This window comes from Necator americanus, chromosome IV (genome assembly GCF_031761385.1).
Source record: "Necator americanus strain Aroian chromosome IV, whole genome shotgun sequence".
Taxonomy (NCBI): domain Eukaryota; kingdom Metazoa; phylum Nematoda; class Chromadorea; order Rhabditida; family Ancylostomatidae; genus Necator; species Necator americanus.
Genome location: NC_087374.1, coordinates 29,253,842 through 29,269,102, shown reverse-complemented (window position 1 = coordinate 29,269,102; position 15,261 = coordinate 29,253,842). Strand labels below are relative to the sequence as shown.

At 39.1% G+C, this 15,261-nt stretch overlaps 2 protein-coding genes across 4 annotated transcripts; one reads left to right on the top strand and one right to left on the bottom strand.

The window, feature by feature from the left end:
- Positions 1-758: 758 nt before the first annotated feature.
- Positions 759-15,167, top strand: RB195_003107 (uncharacterized protein; the record flags this gene model as incomplete). Of its 3 annotated transcripts, XM_064200640.1 has the most annotated exons (13): positions 759-899; positions 6,652-7,275; positions 7,440-7,596; positions 9,103-9,165; positions 9,707-9,784; positions 10,189-10,304; positions 10,706-10,834; positions 10,898-11,004; positions 11,275-11,361; positions 12,687-12,802; positions 12,858-13,012; positions 13,084-13,168; positions 14,827-15,167. In XM_064200640.1, 13 exons carry the CDS (start codon positions 759-761, stop codon positions 15,165-15,167), a joined length of 2,199 nt encoding a protein of 732 aa, XP_064056521.1. The 3 variants fall into 3 exon arrangements, with proteins under 3 accessions (XP_064056521.1, XP_064056524.1, XP_064056522.1); XM_064200642.1 differs by lacking the exons at positions 759-899; positions 7,440-7,596; positions 9,103-9,165; ... (4 more) ...; positions 13,084-13,168; positions 14,827-15,167 and having other exon boundaries at positions 11,275-11,365; XM_064200641.1 differs by lacking the exons at positions 759-899; positions 6,652-7,275; positions 7,440-7,596; ... (5 more) ...; positions 11,275-11,361; positions 13,084-13,168 and adding an exon at positions 12,594-12,631 and having other exon boundaries at positions 14,802-15,167.
- On the bottom strand, positions 11,483-11,974 carry RB195_003108 (uncharacterized protein; the record flags this gene model as incomplete). Its single annotated transcript, XM_064200643.1, has 1 exon — positions 11,483-11,974. The coding sequence occupies one exon, from the start codon at positions 11,972-11,974 to the stop codon at positions 11,483-11,485; it is 492 nt and encodes a 163-aa protein (XP_064056523.1).
- Positions 15,168-15,261: the final 94 nt, after the last annotated feature.

Sequence of the window (15,261 nt, the reverse complement as noted above, 5' to 3'; positions counted from 1 at the left end):
ACTAAATTTCAAGGATGTCGTGATGCTTTGGATTTTATTTATTCCAATCCCTTGTATGTTTTTGAAAAATGATAGCCAATTATTGTTGGTTAGTTGAGTATGATGAATGAGCCTCGTACCCACTTTTTAAGCTTTATTTTGCTCTCACGACTCTTTCTACGATCCTTCCGGTATGAGCGAATCAGTCGTGCATGATGCTTACAGATCAATTTACTATTTCCGCCCAGTCCTTTTGTTCATCATCTTAACTTTTGAATTTCGCTCCAAATTGCAGTTACAGTAAACTATGGTCGTGGGGAAATCAATACCGAGTTCCTCATTTTTTAGTCAAGAGTGACTTCTTCAAGTCCTTTATACTTCACCTAAGCTTTTTTATATTAAGCTTGTTTTCAGAACGTCAATATGGGCGAAAATAACCTTTTAGCGGACTTCGTTATCCTCGTAATCCCATTGTATCGAAGGTATTGCCGTTACATCGTAATACTATTGTACGAAAGACGAGTGAATCACCTAACCACAGTGTATTCTTGTTGCCGTTGTTGGCGCACTATATAAGAGGTTACTCCATTCTTATTCACAATAAAGGTCCTATCACTGATAGAGAATCCCACTGAACCACCATCTACACAAGGCACTACACAGAGCGCGGTCGATCGATCGATCGATCGATGAAACTCTCCTTCCGCGATCTTCACAGTGTGCCGCCTCAGAGCTCTTGAGGAATTTGTGTTTTTAATGACTACTGCAGAAGTAGAGTCATGGGTGACTACAGCTGGATTTTTCTTGCACTTAGTGTCCGTGACGATAAGAGAATGCACCTGGGAAGTCTTGCATTTATTGGTGAGATGGAAGTACTACTGGTGCCAGCTCGAGAAACTCGAAGAACAGCTAGAGTACAGGTGATATTTCATGAAAGAATAAACACGTCGTATATAATATACGTTGTTTATGATGTGTATTTGTTGTTGCATCTTTATGTCTTCCAATTTGCCTCATTTCTTTGTTTGTATAGCGTCATCATATTGTTGAATGTTATAGCTACCTAATTGACTTTCGAACTTTAATTCTGCCGTATAATCACGTGGGCGCTAGCCACCTGACATCACACGAGAAACCACTTCATAAACACTCGCTCACAGTCGTTCGTATAGCTCCATGCTGAATGCTCCACCTCGAACAAGGAGCCCGGGCTCCACTGTGAGCGATTGTATGCTCTGTTCTATCTGAGGACAAGCCCTATAGCCAATACTGTGTTGCGATCAAAACGACGAAGTTTCGAAAGGGTTTTCCTGTAAATGGGGACGGTTGTTGTTGAAACCGCACATGAGCAAGTTTATAAGTTAGGTTAATTATTTGAACTTTTGATTTTAATCCTTGAAGAAGAGCGGAAGAGGACTTTTCCAGCGAAACCACCAGTAGATATTGAGATGCTTTTACAAAATAATTTCCAGACAAAAGTAAGCACTAAGTGTAAGTAGGTGCGTTCACGACACCAACCGAGTCAATTACCAAATGACGGAGATCAGTATAAGTGCGAGTAATGAGCTGAATCGAAGTTTCAATTCTGCATATTGAGTAGTTAAACGTAAGTGTAGTAAGAGCTACATTATTTTCAGACTCTTTAAAAGCTCGCACTGTATTTTGAAGTTATTACTAAATTATTAAACAACTAATAAACTACAACAAAAACAAATAATAATTATTCACTTAGGAACATACGGCATGACATAGGCAGCAAGAATTGTGAAGGAACGGTCGAGAGGAATCAAAAAGATGTCGCTAAGGGAAGATTTTTAGAAAACCTACATAAGATGACAGGCGAACAAAGAAAGTGCAGAGAGGTTGATACAAATCAAAAACTTTTTTTTGAAAACGGTAGATTTGAATTGTGGATAAGCGGAAAAATTGAGAGAAGAACCAAAACTTCCATTTATGGTGATTATCAAGATAACGTTATTACAATTCCGATAAGTTCGCAAGGAAATTTAAAAAAAAGCTATTTGTAAGGGAAGGTATGGTAGTCCTAATCAACCAAGCGAAAAAAAAACATTACAGTTGCTGAAATATGTATGAGAAAATGTATTTTTAGTGGTATAGTATAAAATAAAATAGATAATGGTGTGCTTGCGTTTATCAAAACTTAGAATTAATGTCAAATTCATATTGTTGTCCTCTATTAATATAAAGAATCGATTCGAGATATGATATGGAAGAGTTCCACATTTGGGGCACCACGGTAAACGGATGGAGAGGGTGGCTATGTATATTCTAACGCTTCAAGGTTTAAATTTCATTTTTTGTTCTTTTTTTATTGCTTATTCTGTCGTTTTTCGCTTGCGAATTACTTACTGGGTTGTGCGGAAAGTAATTAGGATTTTTGAGAATAAATTTTTTGAACCCTTGCTTTGAAAGATTTTTTGCCATTACTATCCGTTTTTGTTTGATATATATAACAAACACACATTTGTATTTCTTTTTTTGAAAATGTGAACAAATTTCATTTTCATTTGTACTTACGGAATCATTTTAAATATGCAGTGTCAGAAGGAGCATTTTCGGCACATTTTGCTTTTTTACTTTCACAGTGGCAAAAGAGCTGCTGATGCTTTCCACGATATATGTAATACATATGGTGTTAATGCCTTATTACAGAGCACATGTGAAAATTGGTTCACAAAATTTCGTTCTGGCAATTTTTTCAGTTCAAGGTGGGCAACGTTCTGATCACTGATCGAAACTGACCGTCGTGTAACCGTCCGAGAATTTGCTGAGAAGACTAACGCATCCATTAGAACAGTTCACGAGCATATCAAAAAACTCGGACTAGTAAAAAAGCTAGATGTTCTATGTGATGTGCCACATGAATTGAAGAAAATTCGCTTAACGCAGCGAGTTAGTATCTGCGATTTCCTCTTCAAACGCAAGGAAGACAGCCCATGTTTGAAGCGAATAGTAACTGGTGATGGGAATCGGATTGTTTACAGTAATGTTGCTCGTTAATGATCGTGGGCAACCGGATGAACCTGCTTAAACGATGTCGAAAGCAGATCTCCATCAAACGAAGGTCATTCTATCAGTTTGTTGGGACTACAAAGTTTGATATATTTTGAGGTGCTTCCAGGGAACCTGAATGTTAATTCGGACCTCTACTGTCGACAACTGATAAAACTAGCTGAAGCAGTTTGAAAACACCGGCCAGAATTAGCGAGTCGCGAGGAGTAGTGTGAAAGACAATGCTAGCCCGCATTCATCTTTGACGACTCGGCAAAAATTACTGGAGCTTGGTTGGGAATTAATGTTGCATCCACCATATAGCCCTGATCCTGCTCCACTACCATGTATTTCGATCGTTGTAGAACTTCTTGAATGGGAAAACCTTTACCAAAGATGAGGATATCAAATCCTATGTAGCCAGTTTTTTTGCCGAAAAAGACCAGATGTTCTGAGAGAGAGGAATTATCAAACTACCAGAAAGATGGCAAAAGATAATCGAACAAAATGGAAGGTACATTAGTGTTTTTTTTCATTATGAGAAAATAATTCTTTTTGAAACGCTTAAAAATCCCAATTATTTTAGGAGCAACTCAATAAATTTATTTTTTTTTGATTTTCAATATTTATTTGAATACGTCAGGAGCATATGTCGACATGCGAGTTTCTTTCGATATAGATCTCAGTTCAACCATATCAATTTATAGTAGGATCAAAACGACATGAAGCACGTACACAACTGCGTACGCGGCTTCTCTCGAGGCGCTTCGGTGGAGCGTAGCAGCTACGAGCGTTCTGAAACCGTTGTGGCACTACCCATCGCCGCAGTTTGTGACGATCCCACCTCGGTCCCAACTGCAGCCTCCACCGGGCTGTGTAACAGTGTACGCAAATGCACCGCAACTGCACTCGTGATTCATGTCGTTCCCACCCGATTATGTGTGAAAATTTGGAGATCGCAATGAAATAAAAGGGTTGCATTTTTTTCTTAAATTACTTCACTGAACTTTTGAGCAGTTTTGTAGGCTCCAAAAATTGCTCAAAAAGTCACTGAATTCACTTAAGAACAATTCTACAACTACTTTATTCACCCATTTGTATAGATTTGTATTCAAATTAAATTAAAATTTCAATTAAAAGAAATAGGGAGGTTAAAATTTGCAACTATGAGCGCCTGAAAAGAATCTAGTCGAATTGGAATCGGATACATAGAATTCCCCAATTTATTCTGCACTACCTCGGAACTAATCAAGGAATAGACACTGACTCGATCATACTGTTCTTGAGAGCGCAGGAAAACCTGAACACTTCAGGCAGCTAAAGATTTAGCCAGTGAGATGCTAGTCTGCAGTCAACTATTGATTGTAAACTATTGATTATTGAAAATTGTTCTGATCTCTGCGCTAACGTTTCTCCAATTCCCACGACAACACTCTAGTCGAAATGAATCCTCGACGATAGAGATAAGAACGTTATCAGCACTTTCACACGAGTTCTTCTAGGTTTACCGTCTTTCCTGCTTTTTTCTCCCATAGATATATGTAGTTTTTTAGGTTATTAAGCATTATAATCTTGTATTTCTTAGCTAAGTCCAAATATCTCAGCAGGTTAATATATAATCAATATAGTACATATTAACCTATTAAGGTTAATAAGTCCTATACACCTCTAAACATTTTCTTTTAAAGCACGAAAAGTCGTTCGATATTTATTTCGACATTGCGATGTTCCTACGGTATCATTATATTATTGGATTACACATCTGTACTTTTATTCATTGGCAAATACTTTGTGACTACAAAGTTCAAAAGAAATACATGCATATTACAGGGAAATTCTTTACAAAAGTCCTTAGTGCGTACTTTTTTTTGAAAAAAAAATGAGATAGCGACTGGAGAAATCCCCTTGTTTTTATCAAAAAAAAAGCTACATAGATGATTAAAAAGAAGCTTACATCTCAAATAACAACAGTTATCCTAACCTTAGAGGCGAATCAGCATATAGCGATGCTTCTGGATCTCATTCTCTAAGAAATATTAATATCTTCATTCCTTATGGAATAGTTCCTTTCACCATCACCGCATTGTGAACAGTACGTTATTTGCTGTTTATTCGACGATTTCCTCCAATTCTCTTCACTCCATCGTCTTTTTTCTACGTATAGGAACAAAAAAAAAGAAATATGTGATGTGAACGTAGCTTAAAGGCATCACCCCACGAATCTGAGGTGGTGCGGATTTTAAGTGGAGAGTTTCTATACGGGGTTGGAGCAACACGGCAACTAGGAGGAAATGAACGGAATCACCCTTCTCTCAATAATCTACGATCCCGCAAACGAATACTCTATCGGAAATCCGTACCACCCCAGATTCGTGGGCTGATGCCTTTAACCACCTCCGTTTATAACATTCACATACAGAAGAAGAGTAAAATGTAATTGGGGGATGGTGGGACTAAGTGGCGTCCTCATTTTTGGAAGTAAATAACTGAATAATTTTATTAAATAACTAAATCAATCGGAGCCTAAGGAATTGTCTTAGAGGATCTATGACATGTAATCTAGAGTTATTAAGATAAAAAAAATAAGAGAGAGCGTTCAGAAATAGGGGCGCCACTGAGTGCACCCAACTACATTTTCCCCCAGAAGTATTTTCGATGTATTTTCGAGTGCGTCTAGAGGAATCGAATCAAACCTGTCGATGATTCAGTTGTTGTCATTCACTCGTTCTAATAAGTGATAACACATTGTCTTGAACGTTCCCTTTTTTTGTGGAATTTCTAAACTGAATATCTGTATTTCTTTGATGAACACTTCGTGAACATCTGTTTTATTTATTTATTTATTTATTTATTTATTTATTCAAATACACCAATGCACCTAAAAAGAAGGATAAAAAATGGAACACACTATGTCTGATTCAGGAAATCTTACGAAAAAATTTCCAAATTTTGCTAAAATCGGAACCCAATTTATTGGCAGAGAAAACTGCCGTTTTCTTTTTTGTGGCGGATAACAAGCCGAACATGTCGTTCTCCTACTCCAGAAAGTGAAGAATCTCCTTATGACATCTATTTTTCCACTCAGGGCGCTTACCATTGATCCAATTATCGATATACCAGGGTTCGTACTATTTCAAAAAATACCGTCTACGTTAAATTAGTCGTTGTTCTTCGTTTTTTAATTGTTTTTCAGTAGATGAGAGTGTGGCTCACTTCATCTTTGATGAAGTGAGCCACACTCTCATCTACTGAAAAACTTCTTCGCAATCTTTGATGAAACCAAAACCTAAAATCACTTTATGAAAGCATCTGGACGTTTTTCAATTTTCATGTGGTTTTAAAAAACAGGCTGGAGAAGTATGCCATTTTTGAGAATTTACACAAATGGTTTAAAGGCATCACCCAACGAATCTGACGTGATATGGATTTCCGATGGTCAAAGGCTGTAGGGGATCGTAGATTGCAGAAATGGGTGGGATCCCGTTCATTTCTACCACCTCAGGTTCGTGGGGTGATCCCTTTAAACTGTCAGCGCCTTGCATTGGCTTTCGCAAAATCCTTCCATAGAAATAAATTGTGAACAAGAAACTTTGCCTACTTTATAAAGACCGTATTCACAGTATTCCCGTCAAGACTTTCACGAATGTCTTCTCTTTTTAGATGTCGAACTGTTATCTTGGATTCTCGAAAGCTGAACATGCGGAACTCGAGACACAAACTAAGAACAGTATTGTGTCAGGCATGGATGAAACTACAGATCTATTGGCTACGATACGAAACCAGACGAGTACCATCTCAACGCTCCCGTCTACATCCTATAGTTCTCATAGTTCAGGCTCTTCCTGTACACAGCAAATGGTGTCACTGGATATGTCATTGCCACTCCTACAAGCACAATCTCTCCAGCATCTGGTTGTTCAAAACGTATCTGTGGACAATCTAACGACAGATACATCTCGGTCACAGTTTGCGGAAAGGGATACGGTTCTACGGTCGGCAGCAGCTGCCACTACTCATAAGTTTGCTGTCGTTAAACATGAGCTGCTCAACATCAATGAGCAGTCGGAAGTAGAGGAAAACGTTGAAATGGGAACGAATGTACCAAAATCATTTCAATCAGCTGCACTTGGCACATGTTATAAACGGAGAGCTAAACGCGTTGACTTTCAAACATTCAAAAGAAGAAAAACTGATTCGGAGAAATCCGTCCAGACTTACGGCCCTTTCAATCAACCATCAACGAGCAATGGAATCAGAAGGGAAGCAGTGGAGCTGGACAGGATGGTATGTCGTTGTTAAAACCAGCTTAATCCTCAGTTTTCTAGAAAATGTTCTAGAAATACTAGTTTTTGGGTACAATTATTTCCAAAAAACCGTTTATGCAATATAAAAAATATGATTATTGTTTGCCAAAAGCGCATGGTGTCAGTAAATTGTTTTCGTTACAGAATCCACCGTGTGCGGTGTGCGGTGACCCATCATCAGGGATCCACTTTGGAGCAGATTCATGCGCTGCGTGTTCTGCATTTTTTCGACGAACCGTTGCTGTGAAACGCGATTTTCAATGCTCTGGAGAGATTCTCAACTATTGCACAAATCTGAAAGGTACCAAAGTTTAGCAGGAAGTATTTAGCCTTGAAAAATTCTTATAGCACAAACAAATTGACGAAATAAAAATTCTAAAGGAATTAAATTGATTAAAATAGAACAAACGTGCTTCCCACCCTCTGAGATAAGAGGCTTCCAAATCACACATAGAAAATATTCTTCGGGAGGTTCCTGTTAAAAGTGTGGATGAGCATTTTGACAGGACGATCCCGCAATGATAGATCTTTCTCTTACGAAAAGTGTTTTCAACTTGAACTTCACTTTTTAGGCCTTTGAAATGGCATTTATCATAATAACAGTCTGAATGCCCGGCTAAAGCCGGACTTCGGACTTTCTGTGGTTTTAGCTTCGCTCCCCTTCACTGATCAATGAAGTTAATAGTAGTAGCATTTTCGTTAAAGTTAGATTTGTGTTTTTTTAACAACGTTTTTCTTCTCTTTTTTTATTATAAATTAAGGCGAAATATGATCCTTCTAGACCCGTCAATTCTACATTTGGAGAATATTCAACCATCAGCTCCAAACATTCTTTCAATATCAAAATAATATAGATACAATTCGAAGGCAATACTCGAACTATGAGTGTTCCTCCTGATTTCCCCCCCAACAGTTATCACAGAATGATGTTTTAAAATAAAATGACGTAAACAACATCATCATACTGATAAAGATAAGTTCCACATCAGATCATGTGAACTGTTGGGTACTATTAAAGCAGCCGTTTGTGTCCGGAGTTTCCACTTTCTGGAGAAGGCATGCTACCAAGTTGAGGAGAACATGCAGAGAAATAAATACGTGGAGGACCCATAGAGGTGTAATACAACACGTGCAGTGACCATGGGTATGAAACGATTGCAATGTCTATTTTACATTTCGCGACATACGAAGTTATTGCGCACCGATCCGACGTCCTGGGACCCGTCGCACCCCATATTACACATACACATACATATACACACACACTTGACAGAATAAGCCCGTTATTATATATCATGATTAAGCCTTAATTTGTCCGTCCGGCGCATAAACGTAGGTGCTATCAATGATCATGTGAACTTTGTGATTGGGAACCTGAACCGATCCAGTCCGTGGCTTGCTGTGGTTCTCACTTATCATGCAGCACAATAACTGAAAAACATTACAGTAGAGGGACTGAGCAACATGTTTTACTGCATCGTAAATAGCGACGATAAGGGGCGAAGAAGGCACCTTAGGCAATTACCAAGCTTCTGTTTTTGTACCTTATAGAATTGGATGGGAATTGACCTGTGGGAAAAACTGACTGTGTAGTGTAAAGCACGAACATAGATACACTGTGTATGCAGCGTCTGGCAAAGATTGATTTTCCTGCATTTTTGCCACAAATCTGCCATTATTTTTGCGAATAACTAGTCTGTTCGGACCGAAAGATTCGGGTGTCGCAACGCTTACCACGGCCTCATCGTAGGCTTTTAGATCTTAGGCTGTTCTTATGTCTTTTTATTAGTGAACATAGCTTTTTTAGGTTCAAGCAGTTGCAAAAAATGTCGCTTCGAAAAATGTTTGTCTGTTGGAATGGAAATGGGCAGTGAGTTTACGATTAAAATACTGTAAGAAAATTTATTTGTGACAAGAGCTTAGTGCTGTGCAGAAGTTGCGCGCGCGGTTGCGCTTGCACTCGAGGCGGCACGGTAGTGTTAGCGGTTACGATTGAAATGGATTCCTCGCTAGTTAAACTCATTTCTGTAATCCTAGTGACCCAACTATAATTAAGCTACGCTCTACCTAAAGATTTATATTTTCTCGTTTCTCCAACGAAGTTTGGGTCAAATTGTATTTGTGGCCTCTCGTTTCGATAACCTCATCTTCATCATAGGTCTTACAATATCTTGTGCTTTCTGATTTTATGCATATCCGATCAAACTGCTTTTCGCCGAGCTTTGATATCGTTCTAAGTACCCTACGCAGAAACTACAAAGAGCAAAACAAACCGATTAGTCTCACCGACCAGCGGGGCTAGGGAACCACATTTACCTTCCTGCGTTTACCACCTGAGGTGATTGAGATCCACACATTGTGCTGCACCTTTAAATGTTGATGTGAGAAATATTCATTCAATTTTAACCTAGGCGTTCAATGCAACCGCGATTCTATTGGTCGATATTCGAAAAAAGCGGAAATGTTACAAGAGAAAAATGTTTCATCAGGTAGGACAATCCTATAGTAGTTAAAGGGAGCGTATCAAGAAATTGACGAAGTACGGAAGCCCTGCGAAACCCGCAGTTTTTCGATTCTACATTGCGGAACCCACTGCGGCTCCGCTCAACCTCCTCTGATCGTCGTTAAAAATGAGGTGGAAGATGGCTTTCTTTCCTACGAGCTAAGACGGAGTGCATCCTTGTGGACGCGCCGTGTCCACAAGCAAGCGGTCGAAGATCAACCTCGTAGAAACAAACCCTGCTCCCACGCCGTTTTTTCAGGAGAAGTAGGAGGAATTGAGCGGGGTAACGCTGGGTTGCGTGATCTACAATACAAACTGTAAGGGTTCCCTGGAGTTTCCGTGCTATCGTCATATCGGTCATCATTTCATTCCACAGTTATCGATTTTTAGTTAAGGACAATGTTCTCAGTGACCTAGTGATGAATTATAATGCCCTAAATTATCGACGTTCCTTGTTTTATTCGATGGAACAGCCCATAGAAGAAGCATTCGATGAGAAAGAACCTGTAGGTGCATCCGATTTTATTCTTAACATTATTTGGCACTTTTTTGGCCAGCAAACGTCTTCTTCTTCCATGCAAGAGCGTACGCGGATAGGTGATAAACGATCAATTTTTGAAAGATAGCCGAAAATGAAAAGGAATTTTTTCATTGGTTTATAGGATTTCCCTAACTTTTCCGGACCCTCCTCAAAGATTTTCGATATGGCTGTTCTTTTCTCAAATTTGCGAACGTTTAGCCAAATGCCATTGTAAGAATGGAGCTCGACCAAATCAGCATAAAGCGATGAGGAAAAGGAATGAATTAATTTTAAAATCACAGTATTACAATAATTTTTAAGTACAGTTATTTCGTTTTATTTATTATTTGCAAGATTTCACCGAACAGGAAAAGCCTACTTTTTCAGCCTATTCGTGAAATGAGGTCTATTTCTGAAAGCCTGTACCAAATGAGACAACTTGAACCACGACTTGCCGCTGACTTCGTCAGATCTCTACAATTTCTCAAGGATTCTCATCTTACTATCAAAGAATTAGTTCGTACAGCCAAAAATTTTGGAAATCTCTGGAACACTCATGCGTAAGGTATCGATTTTTAGCATTCTCTATACCAAAATTTCGACGTTACACGACAAGCTGTCGAGGAACCGTTTCTTACATACAAGCATCAAATGTTGGATAAAAATTGTTGGGTGATGCTGAACAGGTAACCAATCGTTTACATTGAAGAACCAACTATTTGTTCGATTTCTTTTGATTGATTTTGAATTCTTGATCCTACCTCTTCTCAAATAACTACCAGTAACTGCAATGAGGAAGATTCTTCGGGAAAATAGCTAGTATAGTTTATTTGCGCTAACCAGCCCTCATTGATGATCTCGTTATCGATGAATTTGAACAGCGGAAGCTGCACCTTATAAGTGGTCAGAATCCGTTGGAATAAAGTTCTCCGAATGTCTGAATACATCAATTCTAGGAACTATATTGATCTCTCAAGTACACAGAAGTATTTCGACGATGGTACGATGATTGAGTTGACGTTGAATCGGCAGACTGCAGAAAAGTAATGTTTATCTAGTCGTTTTCTCCTTGATTCAGAACAAAATATTAGGTTGAGTCGAAAGTTCTCGGAAAAATTGACAATATTTTTATTTACTTTGCAATTTTCAAACGATAACTGTAAATCATTTGAAGTATGTCCCATTGGCATCGATGGTCTTCTGCCAACGTTTAGGCAGATAGTAGATGCCCTTGCTCCAGAACGCTGGGGACTGCTCTTTGAAGAACTGCTCGAGTGCCTTTTTGATGTCGTCGGGGGTTTGGAAGTCTTGACTATCCAGATGACGTTGGAGATAGGAAAAAAGATGGTAATCCGAGGGAGCCAGGTCTGGGGAATACGGTGGGTGTGGTAAAATGGTCGAACCGAATTTCACCAGTTTGGCTTTGGTCGTTCTTGCAACGTGCGGCCGAGCGTTGTCGTGCTGGAAGTAGACTTCGCGCTGCTGCGGGCGTGCATTTTCGAGATTTGTCTTCAAATTCTTCAGTTGGTCAACGTAGACGTCTGCCGTCACTGTGCATCCATGAGCGAGCAGCTCCCAGTATTCGACTCCGTTTACGCTCCACCAGATGCAGAGCATAATATTTTTTGGCGTTGAGTTTAGGGACGTCTTCTGCATCTATACCTTTGTCAACCCATTGGCCACGCCGGTGAATGTTAGAATAGGAAATCCACTTCTCATCCCCGTTGGCTATGTGCCCAAACCAAGTATGGGTGCGCTTGAGCGTGAGGAGAGAAAGTGCCGTATCAGTCCAGTCATACTGCGTCAGAACATGTGGCACTCATCAACCTAGTTTCCGCACCTTCCCGATTGACTTCAATCCGCGAACAACTGTGGTTTGACCCATCCCAAGAGCGACTGTCAGTGGAGTGACGACAGCTTGAAATTACGCGGCATTGTGGCAGGAAAGGAACCTGCTCAATGTAATTGTTAACCTACACTTTGAAGAGCCTTTTATAAAAAAAAAACGGTAGCTATCAAACTGTAGCTAACACATTCATTTTTGTCGGCTCTTTGCAAGGTGATGATCTCTAGAAATCATCACTACCATATTGTCCGAGAACTTTCGATTCAACCTAATAATTTCATAATCCGTCTGAATTCAAGAAAATAAACATGTGGGATGCAGGTGATTGTGTACGTTCCTTCGTGTGATAACAAACAGACGGAAAAATGATAAATTATTTGATCATGAAAAGAAGCGAAAAATTTATTCCTTCTTAACTTCATCCACACTATGCTTCTGGATTTGGCCGTGAAGGAAGGAGAGTCTCAGTCGGCCTGATGCTCTCAACAAACATGATGACAAATAAACTTGGTCTAATTTTAGCCTCTTCATCCCTTCGCTACAAAGTGCTATAGCCAATGTTAGCACAAGAATGAGGAAACACAAAGTTGATGAGACCGAAATGATTGCTCTTTACGGAGTTGCTCTATTTGATCCAGGTGAATTACGAATCACCCAAAACTTCGGAATAAGGATCTCAAATTCCGTTCTCAGGTGTAAATGAATTATCCAGTGAAGCGCGGGACAAAATGTTAACTGCTCGAGGACTTATCAGTAAGTCTTTGTTGCAACGTTACGAAGATGATGACGTTGACGATCCGGAGATCAGACTAGGCACATTGTACATAGACGTGTATACTTATAGCAAGGTGAAAGAGATTTTCATCCCTTTAGTTTCATTGAAATTTCAAATCTTATTTTAAAAGAAACAAATTTCCAGGTACATGCAATCACAACTTCAGAAAACAAACACCTTCTGGATATTTTCGACATTTTTCCGATGTGTAAAGAACGGCTCAGAGAGAGTAAGCACCAAATAAGTGCGAGTCCGTTATAGAAAATGGATAAAGTGTATGAAAAAGAGAATAATAGACAACTGAATAAATTTACGAACAATTCAATAGCAACCATTTAACACATTCAACAATTTAATTTTTAACTTCATTGGTGTTTTCGTTTTCTACTCTACTGTCAGTCTGTCGAAGATGAAAAAATTATGGTTCAAAAAAAAAAAATCAGCTTCCAAGTGATCGTTGGACCCAAAAAAGCAGGGAAGAAATCCATTTTTTTTCTCAACAACACAGATGAGTTTCTACTAAAAAAAGGGCATGCTGAACTGCACTTTTTTGTTGCTGTCACAAAAAAGTAGTGTTGAACCAAAGGGTCAGATAATCCGAAGAACTGGGAATTAATCGGCGATCAATACATAAAAGATGTCTTAACAACGCTATTTAACATTCCCCTGTACATTATGAACCTGTACATTGAGAAATGACATTCAGTTTTTCTTAGTTTTTTCCCTTGTAAACTTTACACAATGGTATTGTTTGTTCAATTGATCGAACACATTAGCCGTTGCTTTCATGTCTACGAGAAAAACCCCTATTGGAATGTAAACCTATTTTGTACTTTCAATGTATAGATGATCGTTGCATTATATGTCCAACGCAAGTCGAAATGAACACATGCTTCGACCTCTTGAATCGTAAAGATGACTGGATCGCTGCGACCAACGAGTTAACTCTGTATAAAGACCATTGCTAATTTTGATTTACGGGGTCATATGTAGATCTCATCCTAATTACTACTAGACGAACGACTAAACTAACGCGCTACGCGGATGTACGCTAACATCACAGCAACGCAGCTACTGAGGTCGGCACAACGGTTTAAGCTCTTTTGGTTCCTGTTTCCGAGTGTAATATCTTAGGCGATGATGACCTATTCTGAATGAGAGATTTGAGAGGATAAGCTGCAAATATTCTGACTTTCCAGGATCTGACGAAGGCGAGCACGCCAAACTGTTAGTTTCTTTGCCCTTCTGTAATTCGACCTATGCTCCTGAATCTTCTCCTTTCTTCGTCGTACTATGTGTTTTAATCAGTATTTAAAAATATTTTACAAATTTTGGAATAAAAATAGAAATATTTCAATACCACTATTTCAACAACGTTTTAGCAAATTCACTTCTTCCACTACTTGGTGTTTCTTCGCTTCTGTCAGCTATCGAAATTTCACATCTGCCATTTGTTCTTAATTTTTCATTTTGTTTTTGAAAAACACGAAATCTCCAATATATTGAACTGCTAGCAACCGAGAACTGTCGTAGCAAACTTTGGAGAAGGGAGGAAGGGGCAGTTGTATTTGGGAGGGTCGTATCAGTACTCTTGACTCTAATCCGAACGATTTTCAGTAAAGTACGGTGGAATATTGCCTTATTTAACCGAGAAAGTTTGATATGAAACAACCATATACTTATTAACCACTATTAGGTGTTTCTTTCTATTTACATTTCCAGACTTCTCACCATCCATACTAGCCTAGCGATTCTCTTAAACACATTCAATATACTGACGGAGACTACTGAACGACATAATCAAAATAAGTGGATATCCGTCGCTGGATGCGAGTAGTCGTCGTCTGATGAAAGAACTATAGCAACTATCTACTGAACCACCAACAGGCATTGTAGTTAACAAGGATGCGGCTAGTGCTGATTTAAAACAGTTGCGAGTGGATGTAACAGGTGCAGCAGGTACATCCTACGAGGGTGAAAAGTTTTCACTGCAGTTTCGGTTTACTCAACAGTACCCGGTCAATTCGCCTGAGGTAATGTACGTTGGTGAGAATATACCTGTGCATCCACACGTTTATTCAAACGGTCATATTTGCCTTTCGATCCTTTCGGAGGACTGGACTCCTGCTATGAGCGTACAAACCGTGTGTCTCTCCATTCTTTCGATGTTGTCATCTGCTCGAGAGAAGAAGCGGCCGCCTGATAATGCTAGTTCAAGAATGTTATGATTATTATTCGAAAAATTGTTCGAAAATGCAATAAAAGTTTCAGTAAAACGCGACGGTGGTTCCACGATGATACTATTTAATAGTAACATAGCTT